The sequence below is a fragment of the Garra rufa genome, chromosome 1 (assembly GCF_049309525.1).
Source record: "Garra rufa chromosome 1, GarRuf1.0, whole genome shotgun sequence".
NCBI classification, from domain to species: domain Eukaryota; kingdom Metazoa; phylum Chordata; class Actinopteri; order Cypriniformes; family Cyprinidae; genus Garra; species Garra rufa.
The window spans coordinates 82,949,610-82,967,507 of NC_133361.1; the positions used below are offsets into that span (position 1 = coordinate 82,949,610).

The 17,898-nt window shown below is 35.6% G+C and overlaps 2 protein-coding genes across 2 annotated transcripts in view; one reads left to right on the forward strand and one right to left on the reverse strand.

Annotated features, from left to right (window-relative positions):
• LOC141339661 (uncharacterized) overlaps positions 1-17,898 on the reverse strand; it is a 353,139-nt gene that overhangs the window by 259,301 nt on the left and 75,940 nt on the right. The gene's annotated exons all lie outside the window — the stretch shown is intronic.
• On the forward strand, positions 7,639-14,694 carry LOC141342713 (uncharacterized). Its single transcript, XM_073847227.1, has 3 exons — positions 7,639-7,723; positions 8,754-9,798; positions 14,568-14,694. The coding sequence occupies exons 1-3, from the start codon at positions 7,639-7,641 to the stop codon at positions 14,692-14,694; spliced, it is 1,257 nt and encodes a 418-aa protein (XP_073703328.1).

The window sequence follows — 17,898 nt, forward strand, 5'->3', positions numbered from 1 at the left end:
GAGATAACAAAGAAATCCCAGTCATTTTCTACTGTTTCCATTTATTATTAGTTGCTCATTTCTGAATGAATTATCAGCAGCAGATTTACCAGCTTTGGCTTTTTATATGAATGCTGATATTTCTAAGTTTTGACATTTCTATGTCTTCAGATTGTCGCAGTTTCTGTTGTTTTTTTTTGGTTGGGATTTTATCAGTTTGAGCATTCCTAGACCGTTTTTTAACTGGTCTTGCTTCCTTTTTGATCCCTCAGTTCATTTGGTTACTTCTCATCTTCTATCAACAGTTCCTTTACTGATGTGTCAAGCTGTAAAATCTTGGTGAATAATTAATAGACATAGAAATATCCACAATAAAGGTCATTTTTAATTGTAAAAGAAAGTGTGGAATAACAGTTTTTTTAATGATATGCCCATGTTCACAGTTGTGTATTTCAATCACACAACTCACTGTCTTCAGTACAACAAACTTTAGGTCTGGAGGAGAAAGTGGAATACGTACATTAGTCTCTGTGTGGCGTGTTTAAGGAATTGAGTATTTGTACGAAGCCAGATCTGCTTTGCTGTAGTAGTTGAAGTCATTTGTTTCTTCACTTTTGAAATTAAAATATAAATGTTTTTTTTAATGTTTCATATCATGTTAAATGCATGTTTGAGGACTCAAATGCCCCAAATTTTTGAAAGGTGGTTGTTTTGGAAGTGGCAGGAAAAAAAAAATGCTGGATTCCTCTTCAGAAGTGTGTTTAGCATAACATTCATATGCTTTACATTTTCGGGCATTTCTTCAATTGGTCTCAGGTTTCCTTTCAGCAACACGTGGAGGGTAGGTTTTCAACTGCCTATAAGACACATTTTTTTTTCTAACAAGCTAAAATAAAGTTTTGCATGAAGGTTTGTGAGAGACAGAAAAGTGGCAACTACGCAACCTGTATCTTTAGCTTCTCCCTTGCTGACAAAGAAAGGTCTAAATAAATGTCTTAGTAAATAAGTCAGGGGAAAAAAATCAACGTAGACATAATGCAGAAACAAATACAAAATTAAGTAAATATTAAATGAACATGGAAAGAAACAATTGTGGACATAAACATTGTCATAAATACATAAATGAAAGAATGAATGCATGCATTTTTAAAAAAAAAAACATTAATAAGTAATTAAAAGTATAAATATCACCATTTGTAAATATTTGTAAATTAATATTTTTTAATATTTTATTCTTTATATATACTTTAATATGTATTTCACCAAGAAAAAATATGACATAACGATTGACATAAGTTTTACCCTGTAGATATCTATGCACTATTTGGATTGTAGACACAGAAGCGCGTGAACAGGACTTTTATTTTGATCTGGTGGTGTGACGTCATAAGGCTGCTCCGCGCTCCTGCATCAGTGTTTCAGCTGGGGAGGTCCAAGATGGCGCTCTGATCGGTCACGTTTTGATGAGCTCCGCAAACTCAAGTGTTTAATTTGTCAGGGAATGCAGTTTGAAAGTTTAAATTAATAATTTATACCAGATTGAATTTAATTTCGCGTTGCTTTGACTGACAGAATGGGAAAATCTGAGAAAAGAAAGAACCGAAATGGTGTTAAAACCGCCGCTAATGCTGCTAATGCTACCCAAACGGCTAATGAATCGGCTAATCAAGTCTACAAAGATCCACTGGCTGAGAATATGCACGACTACTTGAGCCAAGATACTGAATCCGTTGAATTCGAGATGTGTGAGGAAGAATTCCCCTCTCTCTATCCTTCTCTTCCTGAAACCCCTCTTAAATCCCCTGCCGCTAAACAACGCAAAACCGAGGTTGGTGATACATCTGCTATCCTCTCGCAACTTGGTGAGCTCTCGAGGCTTATTAATGATCGCTCAGATGCTCTGGAGAAGATGGTAGGGGAAAATTCACGTGGAATCACTAGTATGAAAGAATCGATCAATGAAAACACCAAGCAGATTTCTGGAATAAAAGATGTTATTGACTTCATGAGTGCCGAGGTTAAAGATTTAAAAGTTAAACTTGGCGTGACGGAGTCATTAGCTAAAAGTGTTGAACTCAGCTCGCGTCAACAGGATGAGCGACTTCTTCACCTCGAAGCTTATTCCCGTCGTTGGAATCTGAGAGTTCACGGGGTACCTGAAGGTGAAAGAGAGGACGTCAGAGGAAAGATCATCGATGTATGCCAGCAGCTTCTACCAGATGCCAAGGATAAAGTCTCAGGTGCCGTGGACATCGTGCATCGTCTGGGTCGCAAGCGGCTGACCGACAACAAACCAAGAGCCATCATCGTCCAGTTTACTTCCCGTTTTCAGCGCGACGCAGTCTGGCGTGCTGCCAAGGACTCGATCTTTCTGAGAAATAATAATCTGAAAATTTCGGAGGATCTGTCGCCTGCAGACAGGGAGCGACGAAACAAGCTATGGCCTGCGGTGGAAAAAGCGAGGAAAGAAAACAAACGGGCAAATTTTGTGGGCGGAAGAGCATTCGTGGAGGGAGTTGAAATATTCCCTCCTGTCTAATATGTGTACTTTTATTTACTTTTTACGGTTTGCTGACTTGTTTAACAGTTCCATCTTTAGGACTGGTTGGCGTTGACTTCACCTGCGGTTCTTCCTAAGACACTTGGGACATCAGTGGTGGCTACACGCTTACTATGTAAGATATTTAATGCAGCGCATTTTCATATGGTTCAAAGAATTTTATCCTACAAATTGTTTTAGTATGTAAAGAAAATATTGAGACGTTCTTTGTCTCAGTTATACCCTGTTTTGGGTTTTGTATAACTTTGTTTAAACGATCTGGTATTACACTTCTAATAGTTTGCTCAAATTTTGTTTTAAGTAGAACGCAATATGCCTTTCATACTGCATTTAAGCATTTTTTTCTTTGCTGTCAGAGTTGCGGTTCTCATTCCTAGGCTATTTTTGACTAGTTAAAGTTCTATACAATAAGACATCTATTTTGCTCACTTAGGTCTATTTTTTCTTCTTCTTTCTTTTATGTCTTTATCTATTGTTTCTTTAAATGCCAGAGGGCTAAGAAATCTTACTAAACGAAAAGCAATTTTTTTATATCTCAAACAATTCAAATGTGATTTTTGTTTCCTGCAAGAGAGTCATTCATCTGTAGAGGACTTAAATTTCTGGAGATCACAGTGGGGCCTGGACTTATGGATGTCTCATGGCACGACACATTCAGCAGGTGTATGCATATTAAAAAATAATTTTAAAGGGAAGATCTTACTCCATAAAAGTGATTTAAGTGGCCATTTTGTTTGCCTTGTTGTTGAAATTTCAAATTTGATATACATTCTTGTTTGTGTTTATGGTTATAACCAGCCAAGAGAAAATGAAGCTTTTATTAACCGTCTAGAGGAACAAGTATTAAATCTATTGGCTAAATACCCAAATGCCATGCTTATTTTCGGTGGAGACTTTAATGTGACTTTAGACAGTAGTGTAGATAGATGGCCTCCAAAACCACCGGACAATTCTTGTCTATATATAAAAATGTTCATGCAAAGATTCTCTTTAGTAGATAGTTGGAGAGAGTCACATCCCTTTGAAAAGAGGTTTACATGGTGCAACAACTCTTTATCTTCTCAATCTCGAATTGATTTTTGGCTAATCTCTAAGGAATTATGTAATACATCTACTAATATCTTGCCATCACCATTATCCGACCATAAGAGTATCTTTATCTGCACTCACTTTTTAAGTTCTGACAGTATGCATGGATTTTCCTCTTACTGGAAAATTAACAATTCAGTTCTCCTTTATGATGGGGTGAAAGATGAGATTATTAAGATAATTCAAAATAATTGGAATAAAGCTAGAGAAGAAAACAGATACAGTAGCTACTGGGAATTTACTAAGTATGAAATTGGCAAATATACTCGGAAATTTTGCAGTGATTTGGCAAAAAAGAAAAAAATAGATGAAAATACTATTATATCTAGAATCACAAATCTCTTATCAAAAAATTTAGATAATTTACTTGACTGTGAAAAAGCAGAACTGGCAGATTTGCAACACAAATTAGATAATTTATATAAACACAAAGCTGAAGGGGCATTTATTAGGTCGCGTAGAAGATGGATTGAGGAGGGTGAACAAAATTCGGCATATTTTTTCAGACTGGAAAAAGAACAAGCTAAACATAACCAAATTAAAAAACTTATGGTGGATGGCAATATTACTAATGATCCAAGATGTATTGCAAATTTCTGTGCCAAATTTTACAGTGATTTATATGCTTCGAAGTTATCCCCAAAACATATTGATGATTTCTTTCAGAAGTTACCTGATATAAAACAGCTGAGTGTTTCAGATCAACAGTTTTGCGATGAATCCATCACTTTAAAAGAGATTGAGGAAGCTATTAACTCTTTAAAAGCCAACAAATCTCCTGGAACAGATGGACTTAGCTCAGAATTTTATAAGCTGTTTAGTCACATTATAACTCCTTTTTTACTTAAAGTTTACGAAGAAAGTTTAGAGAAGGCAGTACTTCCAGCAACATTATGCCAAGGCCTGATAACTCTTATTCCAAAATCAAAAAAAGATCCTCTCTTCATCGATAATTGGCGTCCAATCACTCTGCTGAACAATGATTATAAAATATTAGCCTTAGTTTTGGCAAAAAGATTAAAACATGTTTTGAATTCTATCATTGACGAAACACAGTCAGGGTTTATACAAAAAAGACATATTTCTAACAAACATACGATTAGTATTAGATATGATTGATTATTCAGATTATATTAATAGTGATGGCTTCATTTTGTTTTTAGATTATTACAAAGCTTTTGATACATTGGAACATGCATTTTTATTTCAGGCACTTGAAAAAATTGGCTTTGGCAACTCATTCTGTAGTATGATCAAAATGTTATACATTAACGGAAACAGCTCAATTAAACTAAGTAATGGAACGTCACCTAGATTCTTTTTAAACCGAGGAGTTAGACAAGGATGCCCAGTGTCCCCATATTTATTCCTAATTGCTACACAGTTCCTTAGCATGCATATTAATAGTAGCCATTTAAAGGGTATCACAATTGGAGACAATAATATCATAATAAGTCAATTAGCAGATGAGACCGCTTTATTTTTGTATGACTCCTCGCAAATCCCAGTAGCATTGAATATTCTCCGACCCTTTTCTGAGGCTTCAGGGTTAAATTTAAATATTAATAAATGTGAATTGCTATCAATTAAAAATTGCTCTGTTGCCTCAATTGAAGGTATAGCTGTCAAAAATAATATAACGTATCTTGGGATACAGATATCTAAAGATGAATATAGGTGCTCTGCCAACTTTAAACCTATTATCGCAAAAACACAAAGACGATACAATTGCTGGCTACAAAGAGATTTGTCTTTAAAAGGCAGAACACTGCTTACAAAGGCAGAAGGACTGTCTCGCTTAGCTTACGCAGCTCAATCTCTCTTTGTGGATAAGCCCACATGTAAAATAATTAATGAGGTCTTAACAAAATTTTTGTGGAAAAATAAAACTCATTATATAAGAAAATCAGTCATATTAAATTCCTGTAATAATGGTGGTTTGAATTTCATTGATTTCGATTCCCTTAACAATACATTTAAAATCAATTGGCTGAAGCAATATCTATCTAAACCAACAGCTATTTGGAATGCTTTTCCTCAACTTATCTTCTCTCAGCTTGGTGGTCCTCATTTTCTTTTAATGTGCAACTATGATATATCCAAACTCCCAATCAAACTTTCCAATTTCCATCGACAAGTTCTCCTAGCTTGGGCTTTAATTTATAAACATAATTTCTCGCCACATAAGTGTTTTATTTGGAACAATAAGAACATCTTATTTAAGAACAAATCTCTGTATTATGATAACTGGTTTAGTAATGGTTTGATATTGGTACATCAGTTGTTTAACAATCAAGGCCTTTTGCTAAGATATTCAGAATTTCTTTCCAAATACAAAATACCTGTCACTCCAAAAGAATTTGCGATAGTTATGGGAGCTATTCCTTCTGGTTTGTGTATGCTGCTTAAAAACTTTACCTACTCTTCAACAGTTACTGCATCTCTTCTTAATCCCTGTGACACTCCTGTTGGTCAAATTTGTTTCTCCACAAGAAACAAAAACTATAAAATAAGATCATTATTTCTTGAGAATTTAATTTCTGCTCCACATGTAACTTTTTTTTGGAATAATTTATTTGATAATCTTAATTGGAAAAAAGTCTGGTCACTTCAGCAAAAATTCTTTCTCACAAATAAAGTGAAAGAAGTATCTTATAAACTGATCCACAGGTTTTATCCTGTAAAGAAGTTTTTACAAAAGTTTAGAGCTGACCTAGAGCTAACATGTTCGTTTTGTTTGAATGCTGATGAAACAGTGGAACACTTATTTTGGTCATGTCACTACACTCAGGAATTTTGGTATGATATTGGTGTTTTTGTTAAATTGAAGATTCTGCCAGAATTTTCTTTACAAATGAGAAATGTTATTTTTGGATATTTTGACTCAGACCCCACAAAAGAAAATACTTGTTTTATTATAAATTTAATTCTTTTCCTAAGCAAATTTTATATTCACAAATGTAAATTCTCAAATTCTAAACCTATCTTTGTGGTCTTTTTAAGAGATATGGAAAATTATATTAATCTGATTTCAATATCTAAAAATAAGAAAGCTATGAAGACTGTTAAAATTTGCTCTGCACTTAAAGTTTTTGTGTAAGAATTCTTATGTACAAAAATAGCCCTTTTTTTTTGCTTTATTTTATTTTTTTATTATCTGTTTAGTTTTTTTTTTTTTTTTTTTTTTTTGTTGTTGTTTGAATGTTTGTTATCTTTCAAGTATGACTACTGCTGATATTTGTACCGATTTGTATGATGATTTGATACAATAAAAAAAAAAAAAAAAAAAATCAGTGTTTCAGCTGAAGAAAGGTTTGTAGTCTTAATCGTTTAAAGTGTTTAAATTCATACACGTTCAAGCTATTATATATGATTTACAGGCGATTTAAACTTTATACTTATTTTGTGTAATACTGTAATATCTAATGTAATAATGGACGTTATTTTGTGAGTAAAGAGCCTCCACAGATCAGTCTGATTTCTCTCTGTAGTGATTCAGATCAGAAACACGAATAACAAACTCCGAGTCAATTGAATCGGTTGATTCACAAAATGATTCACTGTTTCGAATCGCCGCTCGCTGAGAGACCTGCTGCTCAAAACAGTGTCAAAACAACGAGAACAAACTCAAACATGAGTAATGACAACTTTGACAAACAATTGAAAATGTTTTTGTTGTACTGACAACCTTTAAATACAATAGCTATTTTTAAAGTGTGTAATCGATTAAATGTAATATACTTATCATTAAATGTTAATCAAAACGGAATATAAAGTTAAAAGGTTTGAGTGTTTGTTAAATCAAATCATTTAAGTCCATTAACTATTACTCTGATTCCCTTACTAGTGCACTGACTACTGAACTAGAGCTGACTGAGATGCACACAGAGATTTAATTTTTTTCTTTCTTTATATTTCTGTTAATTACTCTCATCTTAAACAGGGCGTTTCCAAACAGAAAAAAACTCCTGGTGGAGCAACTGAGATCCACGTGACACACTATTATAAAGATGGCGTTTATTAAAGAGGAGACTGAAGACATGATGATTGAAGAAACATTCAGAGTCAAACATGAAGATACTGATGAACAAACAGGTTGGTTTTCATTCTCAAACCTGAACTATCCTATGAACTGTCCTGTGCATTTGCTGAATTAATTTTCCTTTGGTGGGTGTTTTTTTTCTCTGTTGCCCTCCTGCAGCTTTTTGAAAGGATTTTAGCTTCATTTATTCTTATAGTTCTCTTAGTGCTCTGATTTAAAAACAGCATTTAAAGAATTGTGTCTAATTAAATGTTATTGTTCACTGCAAGGACTGAGTAACATGTTTCATATGAAATGGGTAAATAAAAGTGGTGTGCATATGGTCTTGCTCTGATGTAATGATGACGTATGCGAAATAAAGTCTGGCGACAGTTTACTGAATGTTAGTCGTCGAGAAGAGACTTAGTCAACTGAAATTTTATTATTTGGTCAGTCACAGAAAAAACGGTCCATGTCAATAATGAACAGTTTGTTAACAGCTGGTCCTTGAGGTGGGCCTAATTACGGGCAGGAAATAAAAACATTTGCCTATCATTCATCAACCTCACATATGCCTTATCATTTGAATATCTTGGGCCAAAGCGGGTTTTGAACAAAGGCAGAGTTTATCTGAGTTAGAGACGGTCAGCACCACTGTTTATTTCCCACATTTTCATATTAAGTTATCAACTGACACCAACATTTCAGACATTTAAAACAATTTTAATGGCAAAACTAATTTTCAGATACCAGCGAATTAACTTCTGAATTACATACAATTGCGACCCGATGGGAATTATGGTCAAGGCAGAAATATTTTATACACAATGCTAAAAGTTGCATATGCTAACAATCACTACAATAAACACACATTATGTTTATGAAAATACCAGAGTCTGCTTTTAGAAGAACTTCAGTAATATATGATTAAAATCAATTATTTCTATGTTTTCAGTTTTGTTCTGTGTCCTCCATGTGCCTTTTTTTATACTGGAATTCTGCATAAATTTCATATGCTTTGTTTAACTCATTTAACTGAAATTTGATGTGTTTTTGTGTTTCGTGTCTTTAAACTGGGGTTAACTTTTGTCTTTTTCATCTTAGATCTGATGGCACTGAAAGAGGAGAGTCAAGTACTGAATGAAATGGAAGAGAAAGATCATGATTTCATAAATGGAGAAAAATCTTTTAGTTGTTCACAGACTGAAACAACTTCCTCAAGAAAAATGACTCGAAAGACAGGAAGAAGTTCTTTCATCTGTCAACAGTGTGGAAAGCATTTTAGTCTTAGAGCCAGTCTTAAAAGACATGTTAGAATTCACACTGGAGAGAATCCCTACACATGCCCTGAGTGTGGACAGAGTTTCCATCAAAAACAACTCTTTGAAGACCATATGAGAATTCACACTAAGCAACCCTACACATGCCCTCAGTGCGGAAAGAAGTTTAATTATAAAGTACGCTTTGAAGAACACTTAAGACTTCACACTGGAGAGAAGCCTTTTACCTGCCAGCAATGTGGAAGAAGTTTCAACCAAAAAGGAAACCTTAACAGCCACATGAGAGTTCACTCTGGAGAGAAGCCTTATACCTGCCAACAGTGTGGAAGAAGTTTTAACCGGAAAGAAAACCTCCATTGCCACATGACAGTCCACACTGGAGAGAGCCTTTTCACCTGCCAACAGTGTGGAGTAAGTTTCACTCAAAAAGAAAGCTTTAACAGACACATGAGAATTCACAATGGAGATCACCCTTTCAAATGTGATCAGTGTGGAATGAGTTTTGATCAACATGAAAACCTTAAAGTCCACATGAGAACTCATAGAGAGAAACCCTACACATGCTCTGAGTGTGGAAAGAGTTTCCATCGAAAACAACACTTTGAAGACCACATGAGAATTCACTCTGGAGAGCAACCCTACACATGCCCTCAGTGCGGAAAGAGGTTTAATTATAAACGACACTTTGAAGTCCACAAAAGACTTCACACTGGAGAGAAGCCTTTCACCTGCCAGCAATGTGGAAGAAGTTTCAACCAAAAAGGAATCCTTAACAGACACATGAACCGTCACACTGGAGAGAAGCCATTTGTATGTGGTCACTGTGGAAAGAGCTTCAGAAATAAAGCAGCACTTCAATACCACACGAGGTTTCACACGAGAAAACTGTATTTTTATGTTATCAGTGTAAAAGGTGTAATTGTGTTAAAGTGCCCCTATTATGCCATTTTAAAGGTAGTTAATATTGTTGTATTAGTCTCTTAAAACAGGTTTACATGTAAGCAAGTTCAAAAAACACTTTAGTTTTCTCCAAAAATAGATTTAATTTTACCCCGTTTCTAAATGATTCGTAAACGACTTGTGTGAAGCAGTTCGAAGAATCAGTCTCTCTAAACCCCTCCTTTCAGTGAGCCCTCACTGCTGTGATTGGTCAGATGGTGCAGTCCTTTTGGATTGGTCTACCGCTACAGTGCAAAAACGAAACGCCCATTGGCATAACTGAATGACAGCTGTGGAGACCTGTCAATCCATAGAAAAGATAGCCTCGATTTTACCCTATCAATTCGAGCCGGAGTCTGACGATGAAACAGTTGAAGTGTCACATCGACAAGAAACTGTTTTGCAAGCACGACTGGAGCAGGACGTTTCTCAGTGGGTGTCATATGTTACCTGTTAAAAGTGCTTGCAATTTGCTTTTGTAAGCGAACCGGGCACACCTCTACGTTGTGAACTTCAACACTGTACAATGCATAACACTGCGTTAAGCCATTGTTTATCATTATCATTACTTAAACTAATAAGGCAGACAGACAGTCAAGCTGCATCAATCACAATTTTTAGACTACATTGCACTCACAGCTGAACAACAGAACTACAGAAACGCAAGTTAGCCGGTTACCAAGACATGTGCGGGGTTGTTACACACCATAACGTACACAAAGACGTACTTTGAACGATCGCTAGAAAATACAATCATCAATTATTAATCATACTTACAGGTAGAAGTTCAGAGGAGAAAGCCGGTCCAAATAAACTGGGCACTGATCCATTTTTTAAAACCAAGCGTTTGGTGAATCTTGCGTTGTAACGTTACTCCCCAAGATTGGAAAAGCAGTCATCAGTAAAATGACGCGAACACAACACAAGATTGGAATTGTACTGCTGAGGTGTTGTTGAAAAAATGAATGTTAACCACTCATTCTTTGTAGATTACTCTTTCGGAGGGGCATATAAAACAAATTTACTCTCACAGCACAGGATACAGCGTCTTCTTGACATGATGTAATCCACGTGAAAATTGTACTGTTTGTGGGCGGGCAAGTTGTTCGCGACATAGAACGTGGGCGGACATTACGCAAATGTGTAGTTCGTGACGTGTGGCCGTTACAGAAAAAGATTCGAATTGCTGACGACTCGTTTAGGCGAATGTGAGCCGACTCTTTTTTTTGATAGACAAAAACTTCATTTATAGTGCACTGTCGGCGTCACAACTTTGCAGATAGTTTATGTTCACATACAGCTACATGACACACTACATGAAATATCATATTTGAAAAGGCATAATAGGGGCACTTTAACAAATGAGTTGAAACAAGCAGATGAGATCAAGTGTGAAAAAGTTCTTGAAGATGTAGCATTCATGGTAAATGTAATAGTAAAGAGCAGAGGAATAAAGTGATAAAAATGAAAATGGTATGTAAGCAATGATTCTAAGTTTCAATCAAATAGGTAATAAAATATGGAGGTGTGGAGTAATAACTGGGGTCCCATTAAGTGTGGACATGGGAATATAGGAGGAAATGTAATAAAAGCCAAATGCTTACAGATGACTTGAGAGTGTTTTGTTTTCTCACCTGAACTATTTTCTTCCTGTCAGTTTGTCTGTCATGTTTGTCTTAGGCCCAAGCCCATGCCATCTCTGTTGCTGTAGGTACATTTGTTTTCATAATGAAATCTTCAATTGTAAGCAACATGGGTCAATTTTTCATCAGTTAGGTTCAGTAAAGTATCACCACACCAGAGCAACTCATTCTCAGTGTCAGGAGCACCAGAGCTACATGACTGAAGGACTGAATTACCTCTGATCCTCCGATCTATATCAGGACTGCCATGATGTTTTCATATTTCAAGAACTTTTGTAACCATTCGAAGAGATAAAAAATGGTTTTATAAGTGAAGCTAGTAATGCTGTTTTTGAATTTGTTTATTCATTATCTGATGACATCTTGATAGATTTAATAGTATTTTATTTGCAGTTGATTTCAGTGTTACTCTTAACACTAAGTAGGGCAGATTATATAAACAGTAACATTCATTCTATCAAATAGGGCTGCACGATTTTGAGAAAAAACCTAATTGCAGTTTTTCTGACAAATATTGCGATGCGATTTTCAATTTTTGCGTTCGATACTTTTAAGTGCATAAAACTCAAATCATGAATAACTTATGTTGTTACTTTTACGACACAGAGGGTTAAATAAACTACATACATAGTGATTGAGGTAATGAGATTGTTTGATGCATCATGATTATTAAATACCTGAACCTAAATACCAAAGAATAAGAAGACATAATGGAAATGAACTTAACACTTGGTCATTTGTTTTTAAATTTAACAATCTTAAACACTGAAAAATAGAAAATGAATTCTTATTAGATTTAGATTTACAATTAGACAAACAAAATAATTCTGTAGTCCACTGCCATTTACAAAACATGAAACTGTTATATTGCACACATTTTAAAATAAATGACTATAACAATTAAAAACAACACCTTATCCAGCCTTCTGCAAGATAAGAAAGTGCAAAATCAGAAACTGTGTCAGAGTGCTACGTTAAAGGATTTTTACTATAAAACACCAACATATTTACCATTTCTGGCTTGAGACAGGCATGCTCACATGTGACAATGTTGTCACTGGCACTGAAAAGATGCTCTGATGGCATAGAATAATGAGACATACTGGGAATTACCTTGACCTTGACCTTGACCTTTGAGAACTGTCACCGTGTTACATTTTCAGAGTTCTTTTGCTAAAAACACCAACATGTCAACAAGTTTAATCCCATAAATCTACATTATATAAGCAACAAAAAACAGCTATTAATAGCAACTATATAAAAAATAAATAACCACTATATAGAAAACATTTTAAGAATTTCTAACAGTAAAACTTAAGTTAATGAGTAAAAAGTCTCAGGGCGCGCACACACACACACACACACACACACACACACACACACACACACACGCAAAAAGGAACAAATTAGTAACAAAGTTAAATTTTACAACCACATAAGAGAAAACTTCAAATTAAATTGAATAAACAATTAGCAATCATCAGAAAAACAAAAATAAAGAAAAACCAAATATCTGAAAATGGTAAGACAGCTACAACCATCAAACCAATAATTAAATCAAGTTGAAATTATAAAGCCAGCTGAATAATCAGCAAAATAAACCAAATACTCAAACAGCAAAAAAAGGGTTTCCAAAATGAAAAGAAATCATCCACTAAGTTATAACACAAAATTAAGTAATCACAAAAAGAAATCACAATATAAAGCAGAATAAACAAATGCCCTTCAAAAGAGCTCAACCACGCAAACAAAAAGAAAACAATAATATTCCACACGCCCCAGTAGACGGCAGTACGCTCAAAGCAATCCTGATGAAGACTGAACACTGGACGTGTACTCTTCGTGGGGAACAAAGCAGCGATACAGTCACGAAAGCGAAGCCACACTTTCTCCTAAAATTTACACAAACAATTAAAAAGGAACGGCATGCAAAATCATTCGTCAAGACTTACGAACAAAAGAGATTTTGCACTTACCAGCAGGTCGTTGCGGGACTCTTACTAGTCAACACATTCAAACACTTCGTTTAAAAGGAATAATAATCCGGTGTACGTTCCTATACGCTAACGCCCAGGCCGACAGGGAAAGGTAACACGCCAATGTCAAAGGCACGATTCGAGGGCATACACACGAGAATAACACTCGCTTAAGGAGTGACAAAGCCACACGGGAGGGGAACAGCAGATGGGAAGTGAAGCTACCTGAAATGCTTCACCACAAAACACAAACCCAGCCAGGAGAAGAAACAGCACCCCAGAGGAGAGTCGCTTACCTGAGCTACCGGTGTGTGACGCTTATATGTGTGCGTAACACGGCGCCTATTACTGACGTCACGAAAGCGTCATAACTCTCATGTCACATTTGCAACACACTTGCAACGAATCGGTGCTGGCCGTGTGTATGGACTTGGAAAATTGCACAACATACTTAAGAATACTTACTGTGAAGTATGTATATTTAGACAGTACCAGTCACAATTTGAAATATTTTCTGAGGTAAATCTTGGCTTCACAAAAAATAAGTGTTCCTGTCAAGGTTTTTTTTTTTTTTTTTGTTTTTTTTTTTAATAGTCTTCTATTTTTTTTTAAACTTCACACTTCATTGAAAGTTTTTTATTTTTCCTGTGAAGTAAAGATTTACTTCATAAAATGAGCCTAACCCCAAACACTGCCCTTTCCCCCACTTCCTGACAGAAAAGCTTATCTGAGGTAAATCTTTACTTCACAATATATTTTATCAATGACTTTCAAATAATAAGCCAAATTTGTTAACAGATTTTCTTGTAAAATAAATATTTACCTCAGATAATAATCCTAAACCTAAAGAGAGTCCTTCTCCCACTTCCTGACAGAAAAGCTTGTTATCTGAGGTAAATCTTTTCTTCACATTATATTTTATCAATGACTTTAGATTATTAAGAAAAATGTATGTACAGATTTCCCTTTTTCTCAGACCAAATCCTGACAGAATGGGTTTTATTATACCACAGAAAATGGAGAGAAGTAAACAGTGAACTCACCTTAGAAATTAGGTGGTTGTTGTTTTTGTTGTTGCAGCTGCAGAGTTGTCAGTGGGTTATGTGAGGAGGGGAGCAGTGGGACAGTAGTCTTAAACTTGGCAGCAGTCCAATCAGATGACGTCACCAAGGCACATGATGACAAGATGGTAACCTTTGACCGATAGGCCTATTTCACAGAACAGAAGTAGGGAAGCGATACTTCCGGTCACGCTGCCGCCCGTTACGATCGTCATTCATTCACAAAAATGGAGCGCGAACTCGTTTTCTCCCAGTCATTAATAAATGTACCAACAACTAGAATAGCAGATGTTGTCGGTTTTGTTGATAGTTTTCAGGGAGATGTGAGGCGATCAAAATTGAAGAAAAGGGTTGTAAATTCTTTTTTGAGCAATTAATTTTTTATTATCAAGGTATGTGTAATTTATTAGACAGCTGTCATGATAGCTAATTTGCGCATTATCAGTGTTGTTTAAACCCAATATCTGCTGCTAAAATGAAAACTAGGGATGCACCGATATATATCGGTCGATAACTTGCGCGTTTTGTCAGTAAAGCCGGTTCTGTAATCAGCGGTAAATGCCATCAGGTGCGTGATTTGAGCCGTATATACTAAACACAGCCGTTGTTCACTGACGAGCTGCGCACATTCACACTGATAATGAACATTGATTTACGCAGCTGGTCGGTAAAAAACGGCTGTGTGTAGTATATACGGCTCAACGTGAAATCACGCACCTGATGGCATTTACAGCTGATTACAGAACTGGCTTTACTGACAAAACGCGCAAGCATGATCAGCCGATTCATATCGGTGCATCCCTAATGAAAACCATTCATTTTAATCACTTAATTATGCAGCAGTATCTGTTGTGCCAATTATCTGTTCCAATAAGTTAAGAGGCAGAAAGCATTTAGTTATTTATTTCTTGCAAGAAATGTGACCCTGGACCACAAAACCAGTCTTAAGTCGCTGGGGTATATTTGTAGCAATGGCCAAAAATACATTGTATGGGTCAAAATTATTGCTTTTTCTTTTATGCCAAAAATCATTAGGAAATTAAGTAAAGATTTTTTGTAAAACTCCTACTACAAATATATCAAAATGTAATTTTTGATTAGTAATATGCACTATTAATAACTTAATTTGGAGAACTTTTAAGGTGATTTTCTCGGTATTTAGATTTTTTTGCACCCTCAGATTCCAGATTTTCAAATAGATGTATCTCGGCCAAATATTGTCCTATCCTAACAAACCATATATCAATAGAAAGCTTATTTATTGAGTTTCATATGATGTATGCATCTCAGTTTTGTAAAATTTAAACTTATGACCGGTTTTGTGGTCCAGGGTCACAAATGTGGGCAGTTAATTGAAATACAATGTCAGCTTCCAACGATTATGAAAATACAATAATCAAGATAAAACGATTATTGTGCACCATTCTGCCAATTCCCTTTCCAGTGGTGCGGTTTCACTCCTCCATTAAACTTACTGTGCAAATAACTGAAATTATGTGATCAAAATTCTGCACTTGGTGATTATTCACATTAACCATCGTCAGTTATGTCTTAAGTAGGGTTGGGAATCGAAAATCGATTCCGATTCTGGAATCGGATACTTAAGATAAAGAATCGGATACTTGTTATAATATTAAAATTTCGATTCCTTGTTTCGATTCCTGGTTGCATTTTTTCCATCGAGTGATCTGCCAGGACCTTCCGCGCGTGCAATCTGCCAGGACTTTACGTGGTAATGTAAACATCAGCCGAAAAGATGGATCACAGTAAGCGTTTAAAAGTGTGTCTACGCTTTGTAAAAACTGAAGACAAATCTACCGCTGCACGCAAACTTCATCTTAGAGATCTGCAAGGGACGGATTTTAGTCCTGCGCCCGCCCACTCCAGAAGGAATATATGTTATTTCGTCCCGCAAAAGTCCACATAAAAGTCACTTATACCCCCGCGGGAAGACAGGTATCTACTTTATCTCTTGGCTGCATGAAACAAACCCTCCCGGTAATGTAAAGGCAAAGATGACCAGAGTAATAGTAACGAACTCACGCGTGCCTAATGTATTCATTCTTGTATATCGGAGTCGTACATTAGGCACGCATAAGTCCGGTGTTGATTCACAAACTATTCATGCTTTCGGTGCTCTGATCCATAGTATTTTTGCGTGAAATTTCAAAATATTGGCATAGTTTTCAAAATGAATGTCCTGTGAGTTTTTTATAATGAATGCTTACCCATAGAGGTGGATCTTGTAAGGGTCAGTGGTGTTTAAGCACATATGAGCACCAGCATAAACAGATTTACAATGTATTTACTGTATCTTTCATTTATATGTTTATTTTATAATAAATACAAACAGTAGATATTCAGTCACTTAAGAAAGAGTACTCTGAAGTTGTGAAGAATGTCTGAATTAAATAATTTAGGTGCTTTAAATCTGTATATGTATATTCATGTTAAAAAGTTAGAGCAGAGGATTTTCTTTTAAATTCAAAAGTATAGCTTTAATTTAAAGTTTGTTTGATTTTTTTTATAACATGCAGGAGAAGAATAAAAAGGCAAAACAAATGTTTAGGTTAATAAAAAAGGTTAAAAAATAAACACCTTTAGAGGAAATGTCAGGCATAGGGGGGCCTTGCAAAACTGACCCGAGAAGAAGGGGGCCCTGATATAAAAAAGGTTGAGAACCCCTGTAATAAAATAATATGTTGCAAGCTAGCACTGAAAATAAACATGTTTAATATATTAATGTTTGACTTTTGTGTTTGTTTTTTTTTTTTTTACTAAATCGGAATCGAAACTGGGAATCGAAAAGAATCGGAATCGATAAGTGGATTCGGAATCGGAATCGAAATCGATAAAATTCAAACGATACCCACCCCTAGTCTTAAGTGAACACAAACAGCTGAGAAAGAAAATATGTGTGTAACAGTATGTTGGATCCATGCAGCTCTTAAAACGTCAACAGCTCACACTATTCCCTCTGCCATCTATAATGATAACCAAACTACAAATGACAAAAGCTTTTGTAGCTGTAATAATAAACAAATCAAGTTTAATTCTTTCAGTGAAGACTATGCTGTTTTATTTTACATTTCATTTCATTTATTTTACTTTCCTTCTTCATCTCCCATTTTCAGCACCCTTCCACCACCCCGTCTCCTCACCTTCAGCCGGGGGGCAAGAGAAAAGCCCCGGGCTCAGGAATTAGTGCCAAGCTTGGAGCCCTCTCCCGGACATCACACAAGATATGCCTAACCTTTCCCTCAGTATATGATCCGTAAGAGTGAACTTGAGAAAGACCAAATTAAACAGTATTGAAATTAAAACTGAACATTTGTTGATTTGCTTTTGTT